This window comes from Haliotis rubra, unplaced genomic scaffold, assembly GCF_003918875.1.
Source record: "Haliotis rubra isolate DU_JTF1 unplaced genomic scaffold, ASM391887v1 Scf299, whole genome shotgun sequence".
Lineage (NCBI taxonomy): Eukaryota > Metazoa > Mollusca > Gastropoda > Lepetellida > Haliotidae > Haliotis > Haliotis rubra.
The window spans coordinates 78,346-89,218 of record NW_025766967.1 but is presented as its reverse complement, the minus strand read 5'-3'; the positions used below and the strand labels follow the sequence as shown (position 1 = coordinate 89,218).

General features: G+C 40.8%; 1 protein-coding gene across 1 annotated transcript; it reads left to right on the top strand.

The window, feature by feature from the left end:
• The first annotated feature begins 1,025 nt into the window (after positions 1 to 1,025).
• LOC124282355 (sulfotransferase 1B1-like) lies at positions 1,026 to 5,889 on the top strand. The gene is made up of 4 exons (XM_046718326.1): positions 1,026 to 1,188; positions 1,992 to 2,086; positions 3,864 to 4,044; positions 5,776 to 5,889. Exons 2-4 carry the CDS (start codon positions 2,078 to 2,080, stop codon positions 5,871 to 5,873), a joined length of 288 nt encoding a protein of 95 aa, XP_046574282.1. The 5' UTR covers positions 1,026 to 1,188; positions 1,992 to 2,077; the 3' UTR covers positions 5,874 to 5,889.
• The last annotated feature ends 4,984 nt before the right edge of the window (positions 5,890 to 10,873 follow it).

Genomic DNA, 10,873 nt, shown 5'->3' with positions numbered 1-10,873 from the left:
CCAGCGGAAATAGGAAAGGCGGGACAATTTTCTTACGACTTGATAGATGTGGATGGAGTTCTTCACATGGCCTTGATTGCAGAGAGGTTAAGAACTATGAAACAGCGACCCATTCGGCAAGAGGATATCTTACTGTGTACATACCCTAAGTCAGGTAACATCACTGGGAAATATTTGTGTCCAAGAAATACTTTGTTAAACCTCTCCTTCAGGTATTGAACACCCCTATTATAATGTGTCTGAGTGGGGTATTCATGCTAAACTGCGGCATGGTATCCAAGTCAGCTAGCACTATAAAATCAGCTCTTAAGTCTGGGCTAATACAAGCAGCCAAACATACACATGCATGCACGTCGTCATATAAACGAAATATTCTTAGGTACGGCGTTAAACCCCACTTAACCTCACCTCGATGCTCGACTCAGTGTAATGAACTGTTATGATTATACTATAAAAACAAAAGGTACTCACTGGACGTGGGAGATCCTCAACATGATCGTGGCAGGCAAGGCTGAGTACACCAAACACTGGCAGAACTCAGCCTGGCTGGAATACAGGACGGAGGAAGAACTGGAGACACTGGCATCACCACGGGTCCTCCACACTCATTTACTGCCACGGTAAGAATGGTATTCATGACGAATTTACAAAATAATGTATATGCAATCATTGGTAACTATATAACTGGACAGCGGTAATCCCTCGCCGTCTCGTCACTTTATTACCCTTTCATAATTTTGTTGGGGCGGTGGGGTAGGCAAGTGTTTAAAGCATTTGCTCGTCACGCCGAAGACCCTGGTTCGACTCCCTACATGCGTACAATGCGTGAAGCCCATATCTTGTGTCCCCCTCCGTGATATTGCTGGAATATGTTAAAAATCTGCGTAAAATACTCATTCACTCACTCACAATTTTGTTACCTGATTTGCTTTCTTTCCACATACGTCAGATAAATTGCAGGAATGAAGAAATGGTGTATCCGTGTTTACATACAATACATTCACACAGGCAGCTGCCCGGTGTGGAAGCTGGGCTGTAAGATTGTGTTCGTCCTGAGGAACCCCAAGGACTGTGCTGTGTCCTGCTTTTGTCAAGACAGCAGCCAGGTCTGGAAGGACGACGCCAAAGACACGGTCTGCTTTACAGGGTCATGGGACGACTACCTATCCTGTTATCTGGATGGTTACAGTAGGGATGCCTTTACCATGTTTGATAAGACGACGAAATATGACGCACATGTTAGATAATTAGTAAATTAAACAGAAAACATGTCACCGTCATACTTAAAGGCACACTTTCACACATATATTGGGACATATGCACACACTTTAGCTTCCTATTGGTGCATTAAAAGACTTATCCCTTATGACTTGCCTGAAATCGATTAGGGAATCGTCGAGGCGAACAGCTTCCAAACCAAGAACACTTGTCATATGGAATGTAAACAATTGCTCCGTACATCGACAACTGTCGCACGTGGTGTTGTCGGTGTTTGCTGAACTGGTTTCAATCACAAGTGTTTTTGCGCCAGTTATTAGCGCAATTTTCAATAGGACTGTGTTCTGTATCCAAAGGAGTTATAGGATATTCGTAAAGAGCGCTCACATATAACTCTGCGGGGTTTTGTTTGAAATAATGTTTTGCCAGTAGAGGGCACGAGAGTCGATTTAATGCAACGTTACTTTAATCCATTCGAACATTTTAATATTATACTGTAATCAGGATACATAATTGGTTTCAGTAATTTATATGGTAGCTTCCATGAAGGCTGATAGTTAGCATTATTGAGAGATATTCATACAAATTCGTTAGAGAAGTGTGGTTCGAAATTGAGTGAAAGTGCCTTTGAGATGGACTGTTTCGCCAAAGAAAGAATGGCCACGACTCTGCATTACTAAATCGTGTGTGTAATTGGTAGTAATTTTACAAAGTGTCGAGTAACTTCTTTCACTAGCAACTGTTCATTTCTAGTATGTACTGCTTTGTTTTAGTTCCGCATGGATCGATATTTAATTACATTCGTGATTGGTGGAAAACGGCCGAACAATACTGTATATGTCAGGTCCAGTATGAAGACATGAAACAGGTGAGTGACGGGGTAAGAAGAAACATTCAACAAATTAGTACTGTCATTTCAAAAGATAACAAGTGTTTGCCACTAATATGGCAATGTTACAGAAGAATGAAATATTTATAACATATTTACCACTTTTTATTTTTTGGTCACATACAAGATGCCTAAATTGACAGGTGTCTGTGTAATCCCCCTACTTAGGCTGTCACCAAACTCAGAGACATTGGGTACAACAGTGCATGAAATATCACGTTAACAAGAGTTTCAAAAGTGGTCAAAGTGTTTTGGTGACTTTAAAAATAAGGTTAAGGTCACCGCAATCGACTGGTGTCTGCGTAATCACCCAATGTAGGCTGTCACCAAATTTGAAGACTTTGGGTACTACAGTTCATGAGATATCGCGTTTACAAGAATCGGGACGTCCGTACGGACGTACGAATACATAGTCTCCCGTTCCGCGTTGTGGCGGGGGACAAAAATGTGGCGTATTTTGAGTGGTTGAGTGAGTGAGTCAGTGAGTTAAGATTTATAGTCACATCGGCAATATTTCAGTCATATCGTGACTTAAAAAGTTATCAATTGATAATAAACGGAATTAAATTACAAAAACCTGTCAACGAAGGACAGTAAAGTAACTAGATTCTGCAGATAGAACCGTAAATCCAGTAATTAAATCTTAAACATTTTAACTGTAGGGAACAACACAATATAAAACCAGGCTGTAGATCGCCAACAGATGATGGTTGATCACCATACTAGGGACCATAGGGACTTACAGTGCCTTTGCTACCTGCATCGATCCTGGCTGGATGTACACCATCCCTTCAGCCGCTGGCGATTGTGGAAAAAAAACATCGCCGAAATTCAGTTTTCTGATTGGCTGAGCGCTCTGTACCCAGCGAGTAACATTTTCCATGTACCCCGCTGGGAATGCCGAACTCATTTGGTACCTCGTAGTAGTAATTCTTTATCTCGAGTACCATATTGAATGACGTATGATGTTCGGAAATTACAGATGTCTTGCGAATGCAAATCGATGGAAGGGAGAAAACTCTAAATTTGTTTTTTCTGGTTGTCTTTAACTCCATGCCATGATCCGATACCCATGCTTCAAACAGTTCAAAATTACCATTGAGGTGTTCGGTAAGATGTTCACTGGTCCCTCGGGGCCCATGGATTGATGTTCTCTCGATGTTTGTCTATGTTCCCGGAACATAAAGAAACATCAAGAGTGCATCAGCCCATCTTCCCCTCGAGAACAGTGAACAACATATAATGCAAGTATTCATCAAAATGTATCTAATAATTATATTTCTTTTAATAATGCAACATTAATGGAACTTAACAGTACTAAAAAGATACTTAGCAGTTATGACGTATTGTGACTCTATTCAATATAGAAACTGGTCAATGAATATGTGAGTAAGTCATCCCTTAAATATGAAAATATATAATGAATGTGAACCAGCGCTAATAGAGTTGTTAGAATAGTTGTCATATTTTGCATGATAAGATTTGTCTACTGTGTAGAGCTACGAACAGACATCTTCACTACCTGAAAGCGTGGAATCCCTTATAATTATGTTTCAAGACGATTAGATATAAGAATAATGGTTCCCCATTAATGTTCTCAATGTATGTGATACCACTGTCAGTGAGCATAAAATTATATCAACAATGACACCATGATACAAATCCTTTGCTAATACTATCTCGTAAAGTTCTCTGCTCAAAATGTAGCGATATGGGAATGTCCATCTAAATGTCACTATCTATATTATTTGAAAAGAATTGTGTGAACGAGGTAAGAAGAATGGCTGAATATCTCGACCGCCCTTTGCCGGAGAAAACGTACGTGGAAATAGCAGAGGCATGTTCCTTCATCAACCTGAAACACGCCAACGAGAAGATCAAGGACCAGACCTACCACTTCCAGTGGCAACAGGGAAAAAGTGGATACTTCAGAAAAGGTGAGTACTCAGTTGTAGACAAAATGCGAGCCACTTCACTCCTTGAAACTAGACTATATGACTGACTGAGTTTGGTTTAACGCCGCTTTTAGCAATATTCCAGCATCGTCACGGCGGGGGACACCAGAAATGGGCTTCACACATTGTACCCAAGTGGGGATTCGAACCGGGTCGTCGGCGTGACTAGCCAACGCTTTAACCACTAGGCTACCCCACCGTCCCTAGACTGTATGAGTAAGGTTAACTCTGCTTACAACAATATCACAGCAAGTAACTATTTAAATGTGCTTCACACATTGGATCATTGTGAGTGTTCAAATTCGAACTATTAGGAGGCACCGAGCAACTCATGCATGCAGTAGAAATACTAATGGAAATTGAGAAAACTTTTGAGGAGCGAGTGAGTGAGTGAGTGTAGTTTTACGTCGCAAAATCACAGCTATATGGCGTCGGCCAGTAAATAATCGAGTCTGGATCAAACAATCCAGTGATCAACAACATGAGCGTCGATCTACGATGACATGTGTCACCCGATCCCGTTAGTCTCCTCGTACGACAAGCATGTGTTACTGAACATCAATTCTAACACGGATTTTCACGAGTACCTTTGAGGAGGCTAAACATATTAACTGCACAGTGTTATTGATTTATATTAATAATTGAACTTTGTAATGGAGACGTGATTGGAACAGTGTGAGGCGTTTATGGCAAAACGATAAAATTACACTTACTCAACGGATCAACTTACACTTTTCACCCCCTATTCACTTTTAAAAGAAGGAGCCAGTGAACACCTTGTAAAACAATCATGTTGGGATTGCACCATGCAACCAGTCAATACTTTATTTGCTTTAAGGGCACCGGCCCAGAACAAAGGTTGTACAGTACTATTTGCATAGGCAATTTATCACACGAAGCGTTATGAACATAATAAAGATTTACTTAAAACAGTTGCATGATCTATTTAGTAGGCTACATTCGTAATCATTCATCATTATTGGAGGTCATTAGTGATATAGAGATACGTCTTACTGGCAGTTTTAGAAATGTTTCCGGTATGTATTTCTGCCTAATATTATTAAGATATGTACATAAAGTTCATTTCACCTTCCATTTGACCGTTTTCACAAAGTCGACAATATCGTTCCTACCTAGTAATACCCTTAGCCCTCCCGGTTTCTATTTCTAATTGTAAAACTCCACACCTTAAACTGCTAATAATTTTCTATACTTTTGTATCATTACAAAATTTAAATATCGTTCTCCTTCAAATATGAAACGCCCAAATGTACATAATTCTGAAGACATTTCTACACTGGCATACCATTCTGTAATTTTTTCTCATCCTTTGTACAAGTTGTAATGCACCATGCATAATGTGGCTAAACAGTATGTTTCTGGAATGATTTTGCGGCGGAAGCCATTACGTTGGACCATGTCCTAAATGGTATTATGTATTTCTTACCTGCCACGTTGAAATAGTTAAACATATATTCGAAATATGCGCAATTGCTTTTGGAAGAGTGTTTCAATGTACGTTCTTGTCTGTTTGTTGGGCACGCCCAGGAAAGGATGAACGAGGACAATTAAGTTATAAACAGACCTGGATTGTTCGTAGCGTAGCGGAACTGAAGCCTGGCTTATGTAATAATCAAAAAGCAAATATGAATATCAGGGTTTTTTTCAAGAAATAATTGCGTGTACTTTTAATGCGTTTTTTTCGTTTTCCAGGAAAAACCGGTGACTGGAAGAACTATTTTACAGTTGCGCAAAGTGAGAAGTTCGAAAAAATATATGAAGCAAAGATAAATAAACCGTTCCCATATTGAAATGAATGTTGGAAATGGTGAAGCAGCAGGTGGTAATATGTTATACATCCTCCACTGTCAATACCCCAGAAACGCCACTATTCCACTTCAGTAAGAAGGAAGGTTAAGCACTCATTCAATATTTTGTCACTTTATTTTGAACACCTGGGATGATGGCATAGTTTTGTTTAATGTTTGACTTTTGAAACTCTAGTCGTTGCAAAAAGAGCCAAAGTTTATTTGATCGATGTTTTGCTTGGATGATCAAACATAACATGAATAAAGCTGATATTGACTTTGTATTTTTGTGTGTTTCACTCATAGTATGTTCGATATTTACCCAGATACACTTGTCTGCAAACACATAATAAATGTCAACTAGTACATGCGTCTGCGGCACAACAGAACAACACTTACTGTTGTGTATGTACAAAACCTTGCTGGCTTGCTGCTACAACATTCCGTTCTCTCTCTGTCTCTCTCTCTCTATATATATATACTGAGATAAAAAAGGAACTTCACAATCTTTCTTCAGGGCACTATAAAAGAACAAGAGATGGTAAGATGGTGAAATTGTTATTATTTCCTTGCTGAGATCTGTGTGATGTACTCGATACACTGACAGTGCCATACTCAGTTCCATTAGGCTACACCGCCGTTCCAAAACATGGGTATACAGAATGTCAAGTCACAAGAATAAAAATGCGAAATTTCGCAGTTCAATATCGTGTATGGCCGCCCCGCGCATTCACCACTGCCAAACACCGTCTCCTCATCGATTGCCTGATGCTTGTGAACACGTGGTTGGGGATTCTGCGCCATTGCTCTGGCAAGGCAGCGCCAAGTTCCTGTAAATTCTGAGGTTGGTTCCTAAGACCACGAAGCCTTCTCCCAAGTGCATCCCAAACGTACTCTATTGGATTAAGGTCAGGGGACCTCGATGGCCAGTCCATGACGTTGATTCTAGCGTTTTGAAGGAAATTTCGTGTCAACATCGCGGTATGTGGCCGAGCATTATCATGCTGGAACTGTAGACCTGGGCCATGAAAGGAACGAGTTCAGGGGTGAGCACCTGGTCACGGTAAGCAGCAGCTGTGAGGTTTCCACGGATGACCAGAAGTCGGGAACGGTTGTTCCCACAGAAAGCAACCCACACCATGCAACTTCCGCCCCCGAATCTGTCGACTCACTGTACACAACATTGGGCATACCGTTCACGACGTCGTCTCCAGACTCTATGCCTGCCGTCCGTGAATCTGTGGGTAAACCTGGATTCATCGCTAAAGACGACTCGATTCCAGTCTCTCTCTGGGTCCATCGGAGGTGACGTTGGGCCCACAGCAGACGTTGACGTTGATGAAACGGCGTCAATATTGGCCCACGATATGGACGTCGAGAATGGAGATTGGGAGCCGGCAACCGATTTCGAATGGTCTGCGCGGACAGTCGACCTCTAAACATCTCAGCCCTGGTTCGTGTAGCTGGCAGAAATATGTCACGTAGGTGACGTAGGACGATTTGACGGTCTTCTGCTCGTGACGCCACACGTGGACGACCCGACCTTGGGCGATCAGATGTGGTGCCAGTTTGTTGTAGACGACCTCGCAAGTCATACACACTACGACGGCTGCATCCCATTGCCCTTGCGACGTCAACAACCGATCTTCCTGCTTGCAACATGCCAACGGCACGTTCACGTTGCACTTTTGTCAATCCTGGCATTTCAAGTACCGTTAGAACTGTGGTTTAAAAGTGTTTTTTTCAATTCTTGAGGCCAATGCAAACACGTGCATATGAAGAAAACTTCGGTGCGAAGATCACGTGATCGACTGCATGTGCAAAACCTGATTTGGCACTAACGTCATTTGCACGACGAATGGATGGGTTTGAGTGGGTCTTGCTAACGTTTTTCTAGAGTCGAAAGATAGGGATCCCATGTCGGATACATAGATGTATCATCAGAGACAAATTATTCATTATTTTTCAAATTACATTTTGTGAAGTTTCATTTTTGACTCAGTATATATATATATATATATATATCCCTCTCTCCCTGTGAGTGTGTGTTTGTGTTTGTGCTGGTTTCAAGTCGTTATGTTTGCATGATGGTTGGAAATGTAACAGGTACATTGAGCTGTATAAATCGATTACGTCATGACTACCACAGAATGGAATGGTATACTCGAACTTCTGTCATATGTTCCTGTGCCTTTTGGGTGATTCATTTCATTTTGCATCTGTTTGTCTTATGGGCTTCACGCATTTCATCCATGGGAGGAATCGAACCCAATAATTTGAAGTGATGAGCGAACGTTTAATTGTACTATACTCGCAATGGCACTTTGGACAATTGCTAATAACTGAAGTCATATATGATTCAGACCCATGCGTATACCACAATCCTTTTGTACCGTGATAGTTCTATGAATATTTGTGCCCCTAGAGTGTTGATCTACCTTCAGTTGTTGGCAATCCTCAGCCCCTTTCTATATTATCATGCCCTAATTTGAAATCATAAGTTAGATATGTATGCTAGTTCTATTTCTTATTACTGTGATATGCTACCCCTACTAATAAATCATCTTCTATAGCGTACAGTCTCCAAACACCAACTGATTCCTTGCGGCGATTAATCAGAATCTGATTCTTATTACCCGGATATTCCAAGCTGCCTGTTAACATGGATAACCCAAGCTGCTTAGAAGGTTAAAGTCACATGACTTTTTCCAACCGTGTACCCCTTTTCTGCTTGGTGAAGAGAGGCAGTTTTGAACAAACTCACTTGCCTAAGTTGAGACCACATGTATCACATGTGATTTGTTGTTGGGCAGTACTGAAGTCCTAGAAACTCTCAAGAGTCAAGCTGCCAAACACGTTCACCCATCCAAAGACTGTCCGAGCTCGACCTTGCTTAACTTCAACTGATTTGCGACCTGAGCTCTGTGCACAGGACCACACGTTGGGTTTACTGTCCTTCGTCGACAGTTTTTATATAACTATCTTAAGAGAAGATATGGCTGAAATACTGCCGCTGCGACTATAAATTTTAACTCACTCACTTACTATAAAGTTTTGTTTCATGATTATTTACATCGTCGTCAAAGCTCGATACTCTGAATAGTTAAATTTTAACTAGTGTTTCTTAAATGCAATACGTTTTTATACAACAGCGTACCGTTCAATGAACCATGTGGCGCGGTCAATAGCAACTATCATAACAACCTGAGCCCACGTACTAGAGGCCTAAGAACAATATTATTTTATAGTGTGTATCAACAGAAGTTGCCAAACCAAGCATTCGTTGCAAATACTCAGTATCAATTTTCCATTATGCGTACAAAGCACAATAAAGGTAAATGTAAGTGACTGTATCGCTGCAAAATAGTGATGAGGCAGGTATTCACACAAAATTAAAGTCTTGCAGGACTAAAATAAAGCAGAAACCGAAAGCCCTAATATTCTTGTCTGCAAGTTAGGAACATTGATATATCTGTTGAGTGAAATGTGCATACGAGGGACGCACTGACTGCCGCGGGAATGTTGAACTACTGCCATGTACAGGAAGTTGTTTTAGTTTTAAAGTTTTGTCGGTTTATACAATGGCACCAATTCATGAACAATAACAAGAGTGCAAAACAGAGTGCTATGTACTAACTCTTTGACACAGTCAGTCCTTATGGACTAAAGAACCGATGGGAATTTTCCAAAGTGCTTTAATGAAACCTAGATTCACAAATAATAACCATGCATAGGACAGTTCCTTCATCACTTGTGTAAACAACCTATATACATCCATGTACATGTTCTGGCTTCCTATCAACCTACTTAATCCTGTGTTATCAGCCTCTTCTATTGTATTAAACAACTCAATTTCGCCTCATCCCTCATCTATTGTAAAAACATCTCATGTATATATATCACCCAAATTATACCCATTTACCACTTGCTTGACGATGACATTAAAAACTATGTCGAAACGTCGCCTATATAGAATAAAGAATTGTTATATCCATACAAATAGGCCTCATTCGTCATAAAAGTACAGGTATTTACAAGAAATATGAATCAAAATGTGTCTATCAATTCTATCTATTTAGAAATTCGATAATAAAAGGAAGATTACCATTATAAAAAAAAATCCTTAACAGTTTAACTGACTGACTGAGTTTGGTTTACGCCGCTTTTAGCAATATTCCAGCAATATCACGGCGGGGAGACCACAAATGGGCTTCACTCATTGTACCCATGTGGGGATTCGAACCCGGGTCTTCGGCGTGACGAGCCAATGCTTTAACCAGTAGGCTACCCCACCGCTCCCTTAACAGTTTAATGGTCAAATGATGCCTTGATATGTTGAAAGCCGTATGTTTTTATGTGAATGTTAACATTTCTTAACTTAACTGGCTCTAGTGTTGAAATTCATGGGTTAAGATATTTAGAGATACATTAAATCCGTCTATGTAACCACAGGTAAGACTATGAATACACAATCCCATTTAGAAATTTGTCAAGTGTAACATATGTTAAATCTGGGATAACACTTTCTTAGTGAAGTACAGATTCTAGTACAATTGTTGAGATGAGTCCCATCCGGGATTCGAACCCACACCCTCAGAGTCAGGCACCTAATCGCCAGCACACAAAGTCAGCCGCCAAACCCGCTCAGTCTCCGCGGCTTCCACAAAATGGAAGTACGAATAACTCAAGGCTGTCGAAAATCATGTCACATCAGTTATGTGGTGTGCCCTGGTGCACAGGCAGGTCACGTGAGGATGTGTTTGCACATGTAATCTTACGACCGACATATCTGACATATCATGACACACTGGCCAGGATTGCGACATCGGACGATGACACAGTTAAACTAGACAGAACCGCACCAACTGCATAGGACGATCCCCTATCTAGCTGTTCTAGGGGTAAGTACAACTGCTCTTTGGAGACCTGTAGGCGAATCTTACACGCATTTTTTCGCATTGAGCAGTCCTAATACAGGAAAAATCAAATGTGCAAGAAAAAAC

What these genes read in the sequence shown, in the direction of transcription:
- LOC124282355 (XM_046718326.1), top strand. An exon ending in AAGTGGATACTTCAGAAAAG is followed by an intron (nt 4,045 to 5,775) that starts GTGAGTACTCAG and finishes TTCGTTTTCCAG; the next exon opens with GAAAAACCGGTGACTGGAAG.